General features: G+C 44.8%; 1 protein-coding gene across 1 annotated transcript; it reads right to left on the bottom strand.

Moving 5' to 3' along the window:
• Positions 1-211: 211 nt before the first annotated feature.
• On the bottom strand, positions 212-13,273 carry LOC150081146 (iris-like). The gene is made up of 2 exons (XM_090380940.1): positions 12,395-13,273; positions 212-541 (listed from the first exon to the last, which is right to left on the bottom strand). The coding sequence occupies exons 1-2, from the start codon at positions 13,271-13,273 to the stop codon at positions 212-214; spliced, it is 1,209 nt and encodes a 402-aa protein (XP_090237066.1).
• Positions 13,274-16,530: the final 3,257 nt, after the last annotated feature.

Here is a 16,530-nt window from a genome sequence, read left to right as displayed (position 1 = left end):
GTCCAAGAAGAAGTACATTGCACACATGAATCCTACGCATAGCGCAAGTAGGCAAATGTGTGATCTATTTACGACAAAAATTTTATTTAATCTTTTATTTAAACTGCGGAAATTTATTTCATTTCAGAATGAAATTCGAATGAAGCAGACATGTCGGGCGCATCTACAGTACAGTAATAAATTAGCATCGTCGTGCCCGCGCAGGAAATGCTCACTGGATGTGTATAAAATCCACTGGGTTTACAATTTTGCCCATGGCGATGATGAGCCCACCTATATTGTCCAGGACGAAATACATAAAAGGTCTGTCCAGAGTTATGTGGACTACGTCTTTTCCGCTGGAGTAAGTCGAGTGGGCAGCGCGTCCAGGCTCCTTTACTTCGACGTAGGCGTCGTGAGTGATGTTGGTGACGTGCAACCAGCCGTATCTGCTGATTCCGAACAAGGAAGCGTAGCCAGGGGTGAAGATATCGACCAAGCCAAGATTGAAGAGCGCCTTTGTCAGGTTGCTGTTCCGGAACTCCACGCGTATTCGAGGCATCTGAAATAAATGGGGAAAACCAAATTCATTATCACAGCAGATAACCGAACTACTTATTCACAGTATTAGTGAATTACAAAAGTCTTAAATATTCAAAATGTTTCTGAAGAAAAGGTAGTAGAAGATGTACATGTTCATTGTCGCAGAAAGAGTTAAAGTAGGTCATGTAGTTGTATTTGTTTTAGAAAATACGAAAAATGCGGAGAGAGTTGAGTCATAACCGATGATATTACAAAGTTTCCTTTAAATTTGACACAGAATCGAATGACATCTGCTTGGGTACTTCAACAAGCATCTGATTCACGGATGGTGGCAGTGTGTTCCCAGTGGAAGATCCTCTGCTGTAAGAAGAAAGCGATGAGTGAGTGAATGTGACCTATTCGGGTTCTGTTTAGGATTTCTTCTTCCTGTCTGTTTGTCTGGAAGCCCATGATTGGGACCCAGGCTTATTTCGAATTAGTTTATTGTGTATTTCAGTTTTCCATAAAAGTGCATATTCTCCGTATGTTGGCTATGTGAGCGGCAAATGGTACTTGAAAATATGAAGAGGTTCTGCTGGATGGAAATTTGGCAGAATGATCTGTATACCCTTTCCCTAGTATTCTAGTGTGAATACTAGGGAAAAATACTAGTGTGAAAAAAAAAAAAAAAAAAAAAAAACTATTTTCTGGTGTTCCCGAAAATGCATACCAGCAAGGTCTTCTGTGTGGATTTAATAATAATAAGACCGGAGTGTCCGATGTCACCTGGCCTCGGAAACGATCCAACACATCCCTGTGCGATGCAAGGTGATCATTCAGACTGAGTAGCCAGGATAATACATCAGAAGCTATCAAGGAAATACCAGTTGATCGAAGAAAGTGTACCGTACTACAAGTACGAACTCCAGGCAGTACTAATGACCCCAACCCACAAGCTGTACTGGGACCGCGCCATAATAACGGATAGGACAATCCCACACAACAGACCGGATATAACCCTTGTGGACAAGAAGGAAAAGGCTACCTATCTGATTGACATAGTGGTACCCAACACTGGCAACCTGCAGAAAACCCATGGGGAAAAAATCAGGAATTAAACGAACCTAAGGCAGGAGATGAAAGAGATGTGGCATATGCAACGTCGTCTGCCTCGCAGAAACGTGGCTTCAACCTAATCAAGACACACTCTTCTGCTCAACTATTGCTGGTTACCACATGCTGTCTGCCTCCAGGGAGCAATCTAGAGGCGGTCGAGTAGCCATACTGTACAACACCTCCTTATTCTCATATGAGAATTCGACCTCAACTACAACTCAAGCTTTCGAAGCAATTATAGTCTCGCTACGCGAGTGACAAGCAAGAAGAAATCTCTAAAGCGAACGAGGCATACACATCGCAACAAATGGAGCCACCCTTCACCATGGAGGAGCTACAAAATGCTGCGGCACAGATGCGAAATAAGAAATGCCCGGGACCGGACCTCCTGGAGCCGGAGCTGATCAAAAAGGCTGTGGAACACATACCTGGCCTCCTGCTCAAACTTCTAAACTGCTGCCTGCAAGCGGGGAAATTTCCGACCTCCTGGAAAACCGCAAATCTGAAACTCATCCTGAAGAACCCTAACAAGCCACCGGAACAACCGGATTCCTACCGACCGATAGCTTTACTGACTACCCTGAGTAAACTATACGAAAGGCTGTTGCACAAAAGAATTATGAACCACTACAAAGCTGCAAACCTAGAATCACCAAAACAATATGGATTCAAACCGGGATTATCAACCATAGAAGCAGTCCAAAACCTTATATTCAAAGCAACCCAATGCGACAGGAAGCACTTCCTAGTCATTGCAGTGGACTTCGCAGGGGCGTTCGACACCCTGTGGTGGCCGAGCGTCCTCGACCGGCTCCGGGAGGCAGCGCTCCCAACAAACCTCTACAAGTGTATAAAGGATTACCTAACTGACCGAAGAATTGAGGTGGTAACACCTTTTCGAAAAGTGGCTCGATGGGTCCGCAGGGACTGCCCCCAGGGCTCGGTCTTGGGGCCACTCATGTGGAACTTTGTCTTTGACGAATTCCTGGCTCAGGACTTGGGCGAAGTGAGCTGCCAGGCCTTTGCTGACGATTTGGTCCTGATGGTGGAGGCGGACTCCAGATCGGGCCTGGAGACTCGTGCAAACCAGGCAATACAGGTGTTACAGGATTGGGCAAAGCTACACATGTTGAAGATCTCACCCACGAAGACGAACTCTGTTCTACTGAAAGGAGTGCTTGACATCCACAGACCACCGCAAATAAAGATAGCAGGAGCAACCATCAAACTTGCAAAACAAATACGATACTTAGGAATTACAATCGACAGTAATTTATCCTTCACCCCCTGACATCATCCACCTGAAAGAAAAACTAAGGAATTATGCAGCATTAATAGCAAGAGTCTCACGCAGGGACTGGGGATTAAACAGAAAAACCCTGTCCCTGTATTACAAAGCAATTTTCATCCCAGTCATTACCTACGCATCCCCGATATGGTACAAAAAAGCAGGAACAGTAGTATATAAAAGACACCTGGACACAATCCAGCGTAGCATTATGCTCATCATCTCCCGTACATGCAGAACAGTGAGCACGCACGCCCTCCAGGTCTTGACAGGAGTCCTCCCACTGGACCTGGAGGTGACTCGCTGCGGGCTCATGTACCACCTCTCTAAGGGAACACCCACTAACATCTATGGACTCACCCTAGAACCAAACAACAACCGCAAAGCAGAAAAGGATAGAATCGTGGCTCACCTGCTGCAGCTGTGGCAGGACAGATGGACAGCATCAAATAAAGGCGAAGTGACGAAGAGATTCATACCACTGGTTGCCAAGACGTATCCAAAAGCCCCCCCCCCCCCGTGGTTTAACCCGGGGTTAAATGCAACGTACTTATTAACGGGCCATGGCCCATTCAAGGCAAAATTGAACATGCTGGGTATAACGGAGGAGCTAACTTGCACCTGTGGTGAGCCTGAAACATGGCATCATATAATGCACGACTGTGAGTGCTATGAGGAACACAGAAGCCTGCTAATAACTAAAATACAATACATACCAAAAAATAAAGAACACCATCTCTTGGACACAGAAGACGACTACGCGGCTTTCAGCCAATTTGCACGAGAAGTCTTCGACCGAAGAAGAACGGAAATTGCCATCCACAATGAATGAAAGTAAATTACATGCTCGAAGAAAATCGACCACCCCACAAGACTGCAAAGAGTTAGAGAGGAAATCAAAATGAGCGTGGAAGAAGACAACCCCGACCAAAGTGAGGCCATAAATGGATCAAAGGACCCAACAGGACCCTACAAAGATCAAGTAAATAGTAAAGTGACAAGGAACCTGGTCAGACACAGCCATAGGAACTAACCGACGAAGATGAGTACATGCAAACAAACCAAGTGACAAAAAGCCCGGACTGGACATAAATGCAGGAACTACTTGCATTACGCCATATGGCGGTATGAATAAGACACCCTAGTCCTATTCACCTTTAATTCCCAATCCCCAGACAGAGGGGGAGACGGTTTGCTGTTTCCCCCCTGCCACTCCCCGCTTCTCTACCTCTGGTGGGGCATGGGCCTGCCCCACTGCTTTTGGGGACACCTACTCTATTGTCCCCATACTTCTGGCTTTCCCCCCAGTCTTTAGTCTCCCTCCCCTACTCTGTCTATACACCAGCGAACGTCCCACACAATGTTAAAAAATTAAAATATGTCCAAATTGAAACCGCGCACGCAAAACTCTTTCGGCTTAAACCTTTTCAGCAATTATTTTATTTTTTTATTTAAAAAAATTTTTTTTTTTTTTTTTTTTTTTTTAAGGCCACTGAAATCTCAGGAAACTAGGTGGCAGGGCCTGCCAGAGTAAAATATCAACTACTGGGTACCTGGTCTGCCTCCACGAGGCTAAGTGTGGACGACGTTGGGCCCCAGCAGGGGTCTAGCGGCTAAATGGCCAGAAGAACAACGATACACAACATTAAACTTACAAAATCCATACACTTTTAAATCTCTGGCCTTTACAGTGAACTGTTACACCTACAATGAAAGCAACGCGGAGTTGGGGGAAACCTCCGGTGCCGCTAGACACGAATACACTTTAGTCTCGCTACGCTTCACTCCAGCCACATTGATATCACATCTGTGTATATTCCCCCAGGGCCTATAATTGAAATTATTGAAGATCTAGGGAACTGGCTGTTAAACCATCTTCGTCCGTCTGCACAACATCTTGTTTGTGGTGATTTTAATCTGCCTTCAAACCGCCATCACCTCTTTATCAGGCTCTGTGAGTTCTTCAAATCCATTGACATGACACGGGTCAATGAGAACCCCACCAGTGGATTGAACCTACTGGATCTCGCTTTTGCTTCAACACCATGCACAGCTGAGGATGATCCCATCGCATTCTTCCTGTCCTATAGTTTTGACATGGTCATTGCAGGTGCCAAACTTCAACATCCCTGACAACAAAATTGTCAAATAAGTTTCAGCACCTAAAACCTTAATCCTCAACTCTGTGTAGAAGCAGCATCCTGCATTCCTTGGGATGTCCTCATTGACTGCGACCTCATCCTCGCAGTGACACTCTTATCTAACTGGATTAAATCTGTCACCGACTATGCTGCCACCAAACAGGTAACAGTAACTCCCCGTTCCAGATCGTGGTGGACTGTTGACCTCAACAACAGCTTCAAAATGAAACAAGTCCTACATAAGAAATGGAAGCTTACGAATGGCAGTCAAGACAGAATAGCCTTTTCCCGCGCCAGGGCCCACTTTAATCGAAAGAAAGCTGCTGCAATCCAAGTAAATCTTAACCGCACTCTGAGGAAAGGAAAGCCATTCTGTGCTGTCCCACATGGTGGATTCAATCATATGCTTGATCCTCAAGAATGGCTCAAATACATCGCCAGGTTTTCAAATACAACCACAGTCCCATCTATAGTTGTCCAGCCTGACTATGGAAACCCTTCAAATGTCCTAGGGACTGTCCAGATCACGAAGAAGCTCATACGTGACATCAATTCCCTTCCCACAGCAGCCACTGTTGGGGAGGATGGAATTCCGCAATTTATGATCAAATGCTTGAGCACATTCATCATAGATCCCCTTCTCTCGATCTACAACAGATGCCTCGCTGAGCATTATTTCCCACCACAATGGAATAAGTACAGAGTGTACCCCATCCATAAAAATCAATTTTCCACAAAAGTCAGCCAGTTCAGACCCATATCAGTTGCCTCGTGTGTTAAAAACTCTTGAAAAGACTTTGCTACCCACAATTACTCAACAAATCCTCCAGACTGAAATCCACTATGCCATCGCAGGAAAATCATCAATCACTAACTTGGCAGCCACCACAGAACGCATCCTCTCAGCATTCGAACAAAGAGCTGAGCTAGCAACCACGTATCTCGACATAAGCGCAGCCTTTGATGCCGTGTCGAACCCGGCCTTGCTCCTCCTACTTAAGGATAAATTTCACATTCGATGATATGCTGTGATTTGCTGTACTCTGTCACAGAATACTTATTCTCCATCGGCAACAACACACCCTATCCTGCGACATTACTGCTAGAGTACCGCAGGGGGGGGTGTCCTATCTGGTGTCCTGTTCACAGCTATCGTGCCCATTATTGCCTCAACGAATGGTCTCCTAAGCTATGCCGATGACTTCAAACTGCTGACTCAAATTAACCCTGGCGGCGACAACCCGTTCAGCTCAGCAACAGGATCAATTCCCAACTTAAGGATCTAGAATTGTCAAACTTCAATCTAAAAATCAACCCACTGAAGTCTGCTCAGGTTATATTCTCCCTTAATTCCATGCCGACAGTACTCAACGTTTCACTCGCAGGGATACGAATACCAAACGCACCCTCGCACACAGACCTTGGCGTTCTGTTTGACCAAAAGATGTCCTTTGTCAACCAGATCGACAAAATCAGTACCAAATTTTCTCATCTACGGCGGATCTCAAAGCAGCAGCTGCTACACGTTCGGCATCCTGTCACCGTTAAAGGTTCATCACCTCCACCGTCTACCCCGCCATTCTGTATGGTGCAGAAATATGGGCCTCTGCTGCATCTACAAACCTCAAGCGGGTGTACACCTCTGAATACTGGTTACTGAAATGGGCCAATAACAAGCTTCGGCTACCTCCCTCTACCACAACTACCATGATGGCACAAGCACTCGACATCCCGAGGATGAAGTTCCTGATCGTGGAAAAGAGCTGGTCTTCACAGCCGAACTCATCACAGGTCGGATATCCAAATATTTGGAACGCTTGTTCTTGGAGGATTCCAAAGCCAAGCCTAAGGTCGGTACCAGCACTCGTGGCTCACCACAACAGGCTTGTACTCACTGAGAGATTTCTTCCAGCATAATAAGTAAGAAGAAGGACAGACACAACTTTATCAAAGCCCTTGAACCCTGATCTATTGCCAAGTTGTATTTATTTCTGTATTTGTGTTCAGCTCTGTGTTTTTATGGTGAATTTGTATTTCTTTTGCATTTGTGATCGGTATTTTGTAGCCTTTTATATTTGTACGCCGTACTTATCTTTTCCCTAACTGCTATATGTGAACCCCTGGCGCTCGTCGCTGTGATGGGATATTGTGCTGTAACTCTACTTCACAATAAAGATTTATTTATTTATTTAAGTAACGACCATCCCGATCATCGTGTCAACCACAGGTATGGTGCCAAAGACCCTGCATAACAGCCTAGCAGCAATAGGGCTCCCGCCCAGCGAACACCTACAAGGAACTCCAGAAAGTCGCAATCCTGAACGCCTGTAGGATAGTGAGAGAGTTCCTCGACCAGCTATAACACCAGACATAACAACAACAATCACCCTGTGTACTTGGTAGCAATACCCATCACAAGGTGGAACCTCCAGTCAGGGAGAAATAATAACAACAACAACAGTAAAGGATAGGAAGAGGTCAAATTAGCTGCCGAATAGGGTGAAATTCAAAGAGGCGTTGAATTTATTTCATCTGCATAGTTCAGCAGTAACATCTTCCTCCTGATATTGAGTGTAGGTTCGTGGGACTCAAGAACTCCGTCCTTCCGACGTTTTGCAAAATGATGGATAGGGGGCGAGACGCGCTAGCACCCCCTATCAGAATCATAGACCGTAGTCTAATGATATTTTATTACAGCTCTGTGCAAGAGAAGTAGGGTTTAAGGATAAATCTTGCAATCTACTCTTTAGAAGAAATGACCCACAGTACGTTCATATTTCGCATGTGGTCTAAGAAAGGTCCTTGCAGCCTTTTTGCAGTGCAAAAAGGCTGTAAGAGTAGTTCATGGTGTCTTGTCAATGATATACAGAAATTTTTCTAGCAGAAAAATTTCTGTATATAAGGCGGTGATTGTCCCGTTGTATAAGGCAATGGTCAGGCCACATCTAGAGTACTGCATACAGGTCTGTAGGCATCATTTTAGGAAAGATGTAGAGCTGCTGGAACGAGTACAGAGAAGGGCAACGAGATTGATGAGTGGAACAAAGGGTGGTGTTACCAAGCAAGGCTTGAGTTCTGCAAATTGCAGCTTCTGGAGACTGCGAGGTAGCTGCGAGGCGATCTAATTGAGGTGTGTAAGGCCTTGAATGGACTGAGCAAGCCAAATGCTAATGAGATCCTTCCTCCTGCTCAGATTACTCACGTGAGGGAGCATAAATTCAAATTGAGGAAAGACAACTGTAGAATAGATGTGCGGAAATTCGCCTTCATCCAGCGGGTGGTTGATAGTTGGAACAAATTTCCATCTGTTGTAGTGGAGGTCGAAAACTTAAATAAGTTCAAGCAGAACTAGACAAACATTTGGAGTGAATGGATGGGTGAAACGGAAGGTTTTTTTTTTTTTTGTTTGTTTTTGGCTGATGTATATAATTATGCTTTTTTATCATATGCCCTGCTAATGCTAATGCTAAATTTAACTCATTATCGAAAATTAGGCACAGGAGACGAAAGTTAATTGGCCAAGGTTAAATATGCATCTTGCGCTTATCACAAAAGTGTACGGCTGGAGATTTCTGGGAGAATAATTCTGTGCCGTCTGTTGCTCGATATTATTATTTTATTTTGAGATGTGGTGGTGCCTCTGTACGAAGTTAATTCTGTGAATAACAGAAAATGGCAAGACCATCAGCATGACTCTGCAGTTTTCAGAATGTTTCTTAAACAATTTATTGTTTGTTTGTTATTTGGAGCATTAGCAACTAAGGCCATATTGCTCTGGGATATGCGGTGGTCATTTCCTGACCTTTCCGCATCCTCCGTATTTGGTGGTGACGGGTTCGAACCCCGGTCTAATCAAGAAGCGTGTGCTATGCACTGCTGCTCCTTCCCATCTGGCTATGGCGGCGCCAAACAATTTATTCTTCTCGAAGTTTTCAGAATATGTTTCTCAAATAATTTATTCTTCTAGAAGAAGTCCCAGACAGTTCTGAGAACAGAACCGTATGGGACCTCTGAGGTCCTACGGTGGTCCTCAGAGAACAGAACCTTATGGAACTTCTTGTATTCCAGAGAGAACATTCCGCTAGAATACTTGAAAGGATATGCGCTGAAGGAAATTTTGGATGATTTGACTTCTATGTATGAATCTCAAGTCGAAGAAATAAAGATCTCTCAAGGCACCAAAAGCCATGTGGTGTCGAAGGCTTTTTCTATATCTGGGCATCCCATAGCGAGATGGCGATTATCTATTTTTCCGGAAGCCAAATAGATTACACTGATCAGGTTTCGGGACTCATGATAATACACTGGTGTGCAAAATTTAAGGACTAGTCAGGTTTTCACCTGTAGCTTGTCATAGGAGTGGCCTGGATATGGCAACAGCATACCAAAGGAACCTCGTGAGGTACAGAAATGAAGAAGGAAACAACAACGTCAACAAAACGGTACAGAGGGACTTTATTCAAAAATGGCAACATAGCACTGGCTGCCATGATACAGATGCATCACTGCCAAAGATGGAACAAAGGGAAGAGGTGGTCCTCAGTAGGAAATATGGCCACCCTTAATGTCGATGCAGGCTTTGTATCCCCTGTCCATATTTAGTAAAACAATGTTGTTGTTCTAAATATGAACAGGGGATACATATTTAGTACAATGTTTTTGATAAGTTCTTGCGGTAACATCGTCCATTCCTCTGTTAGCGCCATCTTCAGCTGGTGAACATTTTCTGGTGGGTGTGGACGTGCCGCTAGGCATCTCCCCAGAGCCTCCCATATGTGTTCGATGGGATTTAGATCATAAGAACGGACAGGCCAACACATACGAACAATGTCCTCACTTTCCAAAAGTATATCAACAGCTGCAGTGCGATGGAGTGTGGCGTTATCATCCATAAACACGAACTCGGAGCCAATGGCACCTCGGAACAGACGCACATGGGGAAAGATTACCTCAGTACAGTAGCATGCACCGGTTACAGTACCGCCTTCCAGTATCTGGAGTTGTGTACGTCTATCCAAGATAACGCCTTCCCAGACGAGAACACCTCGACCGCCATATCGATCCCTTCCAGTGACGTTTGCGGGGTGATACCGTGTGCAAACCTCTTGCCAGATTAGCTGACGTCCAGAATCGCTGCTGAGACTGAATCTACTCTCATCAATAAAGAGTACCTTTAGTAAAGATTTTGTGGTTGTAACCTTTAGAAATAGTGTTGGTCCTTAAGTTTTGCATACCAGTGTATATGTATGTTATATGTGATAATATACATAATTATAATAATAAATGACCCTATCATACCACGTGAAATTAGTAAAAAAAAAAAAAAAAAAAAAAAAAAAAAGGTTTTATTACACTCATAGAATATAAGCTCATATTGTACACTAAATTGCTAGGATTGTACACTAAAATAAAACAACTATGTAAAATAAAGGTTATTTTAATTGAAATTTATTAAAATAATATAATACCAGGGGGCTCCGCCCCCTGCTCGGCAATCCCCGCGCATGCTTTTCTACGTAATATGTAGAGGTATGACAGAGTAAGTCAAATCTTTTCTACGTGAAAGGCACACTTGTCGAAACGCACTGATCGATATCTAATCTAATATATAAAATAAAATAGAAAATGTAAGAAAAAAACTATAAAAAGTAAAGTTGTGTGAATGTTGAGTGAATGAAAGTTATTATTAATTGCATATTCTATCTTAGCCTCTTCACTGGAGAGACTGATGGCTATGCAGGCCCTCAAGGACCTCATGGTTATCCAAGCTGACACCATGATGTAGCTTTTCCTATCTGGCGTGGTGTGGGAAGCTGACACTGGCCATTAGGGTAACCCCCAGGCCAGTGTGGGACAGCGCTTCCCAAAGCAAGTTCCACCATAGGAATCTCTTTCCCTGTGTTCTTTTATTCCTACCACCTGAGGTGGTTGAGTGTCCTTCACCCTATCTACTTCCCCCACCACCCACTTTCAACTCCCACCATCTCGACCAGGATGGGCATCCTGTACCAGGGGTCCTCTTACTGTCTCCCCTTTCAAATAAGGCGATTGCCTCAACTTCTCTCTGTTCTCTGCTCCTTTTATCTCATCCTCTTCCTATCTCCCCATTATTTCCTTTTCAATGAAATATATATAGTTTTTTGCTCCCCTTGGATGCATCGGGTACACCAAGATGTACCCTGCTAGAGCTTTCTTCTTTCCTAATGTGTTCTGGCCCGCCTCCCCGGGGTAGTGATGGAAACTGGGGTGTTAGTGGCTCTCCACAGGCCCCCAGGCTAAATGGCCAGAGGAACAACACAACCCACACTAATATTTCACAAAACACGCACTAGCACACGCCCTGGCCTTATGCAGAGTATTGTATTCTACACAGAGTAAAAACGCGGAGTTGTGGTCGACTCCCCCCCCCCGGTGCCTCCAGACAAAAAACATTGATCGATATCTAATCAGGAAATGAGCTATGTAATTATTTACCTGCGTTCACATAGGCCACTTAGGAAAAGGCCTTTGGGTTCCCATAATGCATGAGGAATATTGTTGCATCCGAAGGACTGATATATTTAATTGAAATATTTACAAACTATACTAATATTTACAAAATACTAAACTACTGTATTTACAATTTACAAATATACAATATTCATTAATGCAGTATATAACAACGTTTCAATGGAACATGAAATGTTAGACGCTGAAGCACGAGCTTAGTGAACGTTATGGAGGCAGCTGTCAATAATTAATTGCATTTGTAGTGACGTATTGCCTCGCCCTCTTCTCCCATTGGCTCGAATAAATATCACGAGGAGGAAAACGTTTTTACTGTATAGAAGAGATTAAAATTTATTTTAAAATAATTTAATTTTACATAGTAAAATTGATTTTACTATGTAAAATAAAGTTGCATTTAGTTTTTGGTTACAGTAAAATTAAATAAAATTTATTTTACTTAGTTGTTGAATGCTCTTCTATTCTTCCCCCCCCCCCACCCTAGCACTTATGGGCTGAGGTTTTGGCAAGAATCCTGAAACGTCACCCGCTAACAATTTAGTGTAGAATTTGGACTTGTATTCTGTGAGTTTAATAAAACCTATTTGGTTGCTAATTTCAAGCAGTGTCTGTGGCTTATTTATTATCGATTTTAAAGTATCGATCGTGTCCATTTTGCACCACAAACCAGAAGCATTCATCGCGAATGTTTTTCTGTTCCCCCGAAAAGATGCGTTTTCATTGTGTGATCAAGGAAGGAGCAGATGTCTATTTTAGAAAGGATCTCTCTACTTGCACGTACCACGACCGCTATCTATGAGCGACAGAAGACTGCCGAACAAAATGACTGTTACGTACTCACCCGCAAGGTGGCGTCTACAACCGTCATGTTGTTCAGGAGGTCGTGAAATCTCTGGGCGCTGAGTCGAGTTTCCATGAGTGGTAGTCCTTTGGGATCGTTGGACATCGTAAGAACTAAAGACACGAGGCCAGTGTGAAAAGGAACTTCTACGGCAGTGCAGTTCAGATAGTCGTCCTGTCCGTAACGAACTCGCGCTTTCCGTGCTTCCAGCATCACTGGAACTCTTCCGGTTCGGCTTCTGTCTTCGTCCAGCGGGACTCCCTCATTCCAGGTCACTTCCGACCTGGCGTAGTCGACAACCGACATGTTCATGTCGAGAGTGCCTTGAAAATAGATGGCGCTCAGCAGCAGTAGGTTGGTGGAGGGCGAAGGGACCTGAGGAAGGACTTCTCTGATCGTCCCGAAAGTCTCTCTCTCGAAGAACGAGTTGACGTGAAGCACGCTCTCCGGTCCGTTGCGCACGAAGTCCAGAGGATGGACGCTGGTGTTGTAGAAGCGCTGCAGGAAGAAGGTGAAGGGGAAGTTGATGGGGAAGTGCGGCTGGGTGTAGATGTTGCTGATAATCTTCAAGGTGTTTCCGTCTTGGTCTCCCGACTGCCGCTCGCTGTCAGCTCCTCCCGCGTCTTCGGGGATCTGTAGATTCAGCGCCAGGTGGGAGAGCAGATCGTGGTAGGCGTGGTGAATTTCGTGGGGATGCAGAGCCCCCAAGTACAGGGCCTGTCGCAAGGTGAAGGCGGTCGTTTCCCCCGCACCGAGCAGCAGCATGGAGAGTAGGGAGGACACGCAGAAGGGACACAGGGCGACGTTTTCGTCGCTTACATTCATGGCTCTGTACAAGTCGATGCCGAACTGGTTGGTCGAAGACGCGACCTTCCTCATGGTGTAAGTGACCACCTGGGTGGCTTGTGCGGACGATTGCAAGTTCGTTGTTGCGGAAATCGTTAAAAGGCACCAAAGTATTCTTCTCATATTCACGGAAGGAAACTGGAAAAAAGGAAACGACACATTTCAGTTGCAACAAATATTTCAACAAACATTTTTCATCTCAAAATTATTCTTTCCATAAAAAGAAATAAGACAAGCGCAAACTTGTGGCCTACTAGTATACACAGTGGACGAGTCTCCTGCCCCGCTTGTTATCGAACACGAATAAAAATGCTATTTTGAGAGAGAGAGAGAGAGAGAGAGAGAGAGTGAGTATGTGTGTGTGTTTAGTGTGAAACGGCACCTCGGGTTTCCCCATCTCCGTGTGCTATACATTGTGGGTGTGAAACAGAACACTGTCAATGCCAGAGGTTTAAAAGTGTATGGATTTTGTACATGTGCAGTGTCGTGTACCGTTGTTCCTCTGGTCATTTAGCCGCTGGGCCCCTAATGGGACCCAACGTTGTCCATCTGGTGTGCCCCTTGGAGGCAGACCAGGTACACAAGTAGTTTAGGTATTATTTACTCTGGCAGGTCCTGCCACCTAGTTTCCTGAGATTTCAGTGGCCAATACCTAATAAAAAAAAAAAAAAACCGCTATAGATAGGGGTCAGCCAAAACAGGGAGTACTAGTTGGACGTTTTGCTGTTATTATGTTTTTGGGTGTAGGGCTCAAGCAATTTGGAGTTGATTCGGACACTAGTAGTTGTAAGTTAGAGAGAGGGGGGGGAGACTGAAGGCTGGGGAACAAAGACAGAGATAAGGGGTCCATTGAGAAGATGACCCCGAAATCAGTGGAGCAGGCCCATGCTTCACCACAGGGAAAGAGGGGGCGACCAGGGGGAAGGTGAACAGGGATAAATTGCCCCGCCCGCCCGGGGAGTGGAAGCAAAGGGCCACGCAAGGGAGCGTGACTAGGAAGGCCTAATGGCAGCATCCGATCTGTGCTGGTGGTTGTGTCACTTCTGGGACGAACCAAGGAAGGAGTTGTATGGCGCTGTTCCCGTGGAGGTTTACAGTTCGTTGCCTGGCAAAGGGGTCTTGGGCAAACTTGGAAAAGGCGCGGTAGTATTGCTCGTGTTCCGGAAGATGTTTTTTGATCCTGCAGAAGGTAATGAATCTGTGTAATGAGAATGCGTCGAAGATCTTCGTAAAGCGGGCAGTGGTACATAAGGTGGTTGCAGGTTTCCTGGGACCACCTTATGTACCACTATATTCTTAGAACGGAATCCTGCAGGCAGACTCGGTATATATGTCTTGAAACGTGACTGTAGGGGGTCTTCACCATGATGTTTCTATCTGAAAGATGATGTAGCTACTGATGTAGTTATTATTATTATTTTTTTTGTTTGTTTCTTTTGAAACAGTTATTGTTTCTTTGAACACACTAGTGTTCAAAGAAACAATAACAATAACTGTGACACCGTCGAGGCATTGACAAGATCAATTTCTGAAGATAACCAACTGATAATTCGTGGTTCCAAACACCAATTATGGCTTCCACGAAGGGTCTTTTTGGTTTTTTTTCTGGCAACTGCACATTCCACAGGATGCTGTTGTTGTTGTTATTTGGTTTTTAGCAACTAAGGCCATATTGCTCCGGGGATATGCGGTGGTCATTCCCTGACCTTTCCGCATCCTCCATATTTGGTGGTCACGGGCTCGAACTCCGGTCTAATCAAGACGCGTGTGCTACACATTGCTGCTCCTGCTCACATGACTACGGAGGCGCCCACACACGATGCAAACAGTTCTCTATAGGATTCAGGTCTCAACTAGACATTCACATTGTGGTGCTGTGGGTACAGATGGCGAAACTACCGTACCACTACGTCCTGAACGTCCCGAGAAGAAGATTTACGTGATAAACAGAATCGCGTTTATTTCGACGTCTGCATTGAATTCCAGAGAGATTTTCAGAAAGTATTCCGCTTATTTCGGACCGTTATTTTATCGAAGCGCTGGCGAGTTAGACGAATGCCCACGGTAGAGACGTGCTTGAAAATTATTTAGGAGAGCATTTAGAATTGCTCGTGCAATGTAACGATAGGAATAATGAAAATTAGCTCGCCAATTTGGTGGTATCGCGCTGAAAGTAGCGCAGAAAGAAAAACGCCTGGGGTGATTGTACAGTCTGACTTCGAGTTTTCTGAGCAATGCACACAGGCTGCGAGAGGAGCTAAGTCCTGCCAAGGCCTTGAATGGTTTGAGCGAGCTCAATGCTGATGGATCTTCTTCTTGCTCAGATTAAGAACCTGAGGGGGCATAAACAGAAATTGAGGAAAGACCGTTGTAGAATAGATGTGCGGAATTTGCCTTCAGCCAGTGAATGGTTGATGGGTTAAATAAATTCGAGAAGGAACTGGACGAATTTGGGCGAATGGAAATTTCATTTTTTTTGCCCGATGCGTGCTTTCTTGCATCATTTGCCTTTACTGATGTAACAATTTGCGAAATGACGAAAAATTCTGCGTTGCGGCAGCTTTTTTTCTCGTTTGATCGGGCGGGCAGAATGTTAATGGCATAAAGCATGCGCATGCTACTAAAGCATGTGCACCCGTGCTTTTTTATCGAAAGCATATGGACGCTGTGACCGAAATAAAATAAAAGTTTTTTTTTTATTCGCGTAAGGGCGAATTCTCTGGGCGAAAGGGGCATAAGGGTAGACAACACGCCGTTGCACATGAAACACCCAAAAAGGTGTGCAAAAACAACGCCAATGTTTTCTACGAGACCGAAGAGGGCAGAAAACATTTGAAATACGAATTTCGAACTTAATGGACGGCCCCTCTACAGAACATCATTATTATCGATTTTTCAGATTACGTCTCGAAGAAGAGAACCCTAATTTCGGCGAAGTTAGAGGAAGACGAAGTTGAAGAGTGGTACTCACGTTTTCGGTGGATCCAGCTGTCCCGGGCCAGTCTCGAAGCTCGATTGCTGGCACTTTCCCGCTGCTTGTGCCGTCAAGGGTGCATTCACAACTGCCGAAATTGCTTTGTTTGCTCGCGACACTTGATGGCGATGTGGAAATGGTGGGGATCCTTACAACCGGAGTGCACCGCCGCGAAGAAAAGACTTCATTCTTCGCTTTCAGAGACAAAAGAGGCAGCTCAGTTGTCACAGATCGACTGTTCCTCGGCGTTTGCGAAAATAATGCGAATGTTCTCCGCCCACTTGGCTCAAGATCTCCTTCCGTGGCTCTGTTTTGT

The sequence above is a fragment of the Mastigoproctus giganteus genome, chromosome 9 (assembly GCF_048544385.1).
Source record: "Mastigoproctus giganteus isolate SK-2022 chromosome 9, ASM4854438v1, whole genome shotgun sequence".
NCBI classification, from domain to species: Eukaryota; Metazoa; Arthropoda; class Arachnida; order Uropygi; family Thelyphonidae; genus Mastigoproctus; species Mastigoproctus giganteus.
The sequence above is the reverse complement of the archived record's forward strand: the minus strand, read 5'-3'. Positions and strand labels throughout refer to the sequence as shown.